Source organism: Anneissia japonica, unplaced genomic scaffold (assembly GCF_011630105.1).
Source record: "Anneissia japonica isolate Jap-2015-1 unplaced genomic scaffold, ASM1163010v1 scaffold37518_len3372_cov105, whole genome shotgun sequence".
Taxonomy (NCBI): Eukaryota; Metazoa; Echinodermata; class Crinoidea; order Comatulida; family Comatulidae; genus Anneissia; species Anneissia japonica.
The window spans coordinates 1,756-3,363 of NW_022746011.1; the positions used below are offsets into that span (position 1 = coordinate 1,756).

At 33.1% G+C, this 1,608-nt stretch overlaps 1 protein-coding gene across 1 annotated transcript; it reads right to left on the reverse strand.

The window, feature by feature from the left end:
• Nucleotides 1-389: 389 nt before the first annotated feature.
• Nucleotides 390-1,190, reverse strand: LOC117120162. The gene is made up of 3 exons (XM_033265187.1): nucleotides 1,013-1,190; nucleotides 721-858; nucleotides 390-533 (listed from the first exon to the last, which is right to left on the reverse strand). The coding sequence occupies exons 1-3, from the start codon at nucleotides 1,133-1,135 to the stop codon at nucleotides 390-392; spliced, it is 405 nt and encodes a 134-aa protein (XP_033121078.1). The 5' UTR covers nucleotides 1,136-1,190.
• Between the last annotated feature and the right edge of the window lie 418 nt (nucleotides 1,191-1,608).

Sequence of the window (1,608 nt, forward strand, 5' to 3'; positions counted from 1 at the left end):
TGAAAAGGGGAGGAGTTAACTTCCAAACGGAATAAACGGCTCGAACGACAAGCTTCCAAACGGCATTTCACAGACGCGTTTGGGAGCTTGTCATATAACAATAGTAAACGTGTTTGACCCGTTTCTGTTGTTGGGGATAATTTGTAGATCACGCCTTAGTCACTATACTTAAAGAAGCTCTTAAAATCGATTACAGTATATAAAAAAACGAGAAAAAAAAAAAAAACATTATGTAAGAGATACAATTACACTATCTGCTCTCTCATGTTATTAAAACAACAAACCCCATAATCTTACTTGTTATAAACTCGCGAAGTGCAGCTTCAGTTGTACAGTATGTTGAGGAAATCGTACTTCTGCTTCCTGCCAAGTTAGCATTTTTGTGGTCTTTAGGAATTTCTTTTAATATCCTTTAGTAGTTTTGTATTCCGTGCATCCTGCTCGGCCTCTTTTATAGTCCGATTACCGTCTGTCACTGATGTTAAGACAGTGAAACTATCTTCATCTGACAGACCTTGCAGGTTCATGAAAAACTAAATATGGAACTTATGTGTAAATTGTATTTGAAAAAAAAAGTTCTTGTTATTATATATACTTTTTCTACTAATAGGTTCCACTAGATCAAATTTTGATTGTAAACCTATTTTGTTTTCTGACTCATTTGCTTCTCAGGAATATTTACGCTATTGCATTAATAGTCTTGAGTGCTTATGTACTTACCGACTGTTTCAATTGCTTCCCTGGTTTGGTATTTTTAACTAAGCCATTACGGTACATATGGAAAAGTTCTTTAACTTTCGCATAGCAGCGGTCACTGTATAATGCCACCTGAAATGTCGGCTCCATAGACGATATTACCTGTAACAAAATAAATGATGCAGGTAATAATAATAATAATATTAATGATAATAATAATATCTTTAAAGAATATAATAATCGTAAAAATCACAATAATAAAATATAAAAATAACGATGATTATGATAATGAAGATGACGTTAATAATAACAATACCTTCTTCTCAAAACTACTCTTGCCAATGGCCTCGGCGCACTTCCTTCTCCATGTAGACGTTGTTTTACTATCAGACCCCCTTTTTTTTTTCTTTTGGCACAACGGTTTTTTTCTTTGCATCATTTTCTTTCTGCTTTAGGATCTTTTGTACTTGTTTTTTCTATTCCTCATTCTCTTTTTCTTTTCTCTTTCTACTTTCCTGGCCTCTTTTTCAGCTAGTTCACGTTTTTTTTTTCTCCTGCTTTTCAACTTTTCAAATCACCTCGCGTTGCGATCACCTATCTTCACCATAACAACAAAGATGGCGCCACCCTCGCTTGTGCTCAACTATAATAGTTCTCCAAAGAAAGCAAATTTTCGGTGACTGCTCAATTTCTTTATAGTAATATGTTAACTAATATAATAACTAATATAGTTATTATTATAGAAATTTAATTAAGTCAATGATGGTCTATTATGAATTATGCCAGTCATCTTCAGTTGAACTATATCTAGGACTTGATTCAGTGGTAGTTAAAACTTCGACTATTTTGAATACATTTGAAATTGAAGTTTCAACTAGCACTAAATGAAGTTCTTGTTTGAAATTCGACTAA

What these genes read in the sequence shown, in the direction of transcription:
- LOC117120162 (XM_033265187.1), bottom strand. Translation starts at nt 1,135, where the DNA reads ATGATGCAAAGAAAAAAACCGTTGTGCCAAAAGAAAAAAAAAAGGGGG. An exon ending in AGAGTAGTTTTGAGAAGAAG is followed by an intron (nt 859 to 1,012) that starts GTATTGTTATTA and finishes ATTTTGTTACAG; the next exon opens with GTAATATCGTCTATGGAGCC. An exon ending in GGAAGCAATTGAAACAGTCG is followed by an intron (nt 534 to 720) that starts GTAAGTACATAA and finishes TTCCATATTTAG; the next exon opens with TTTTTCATGAACCTGCAAGG.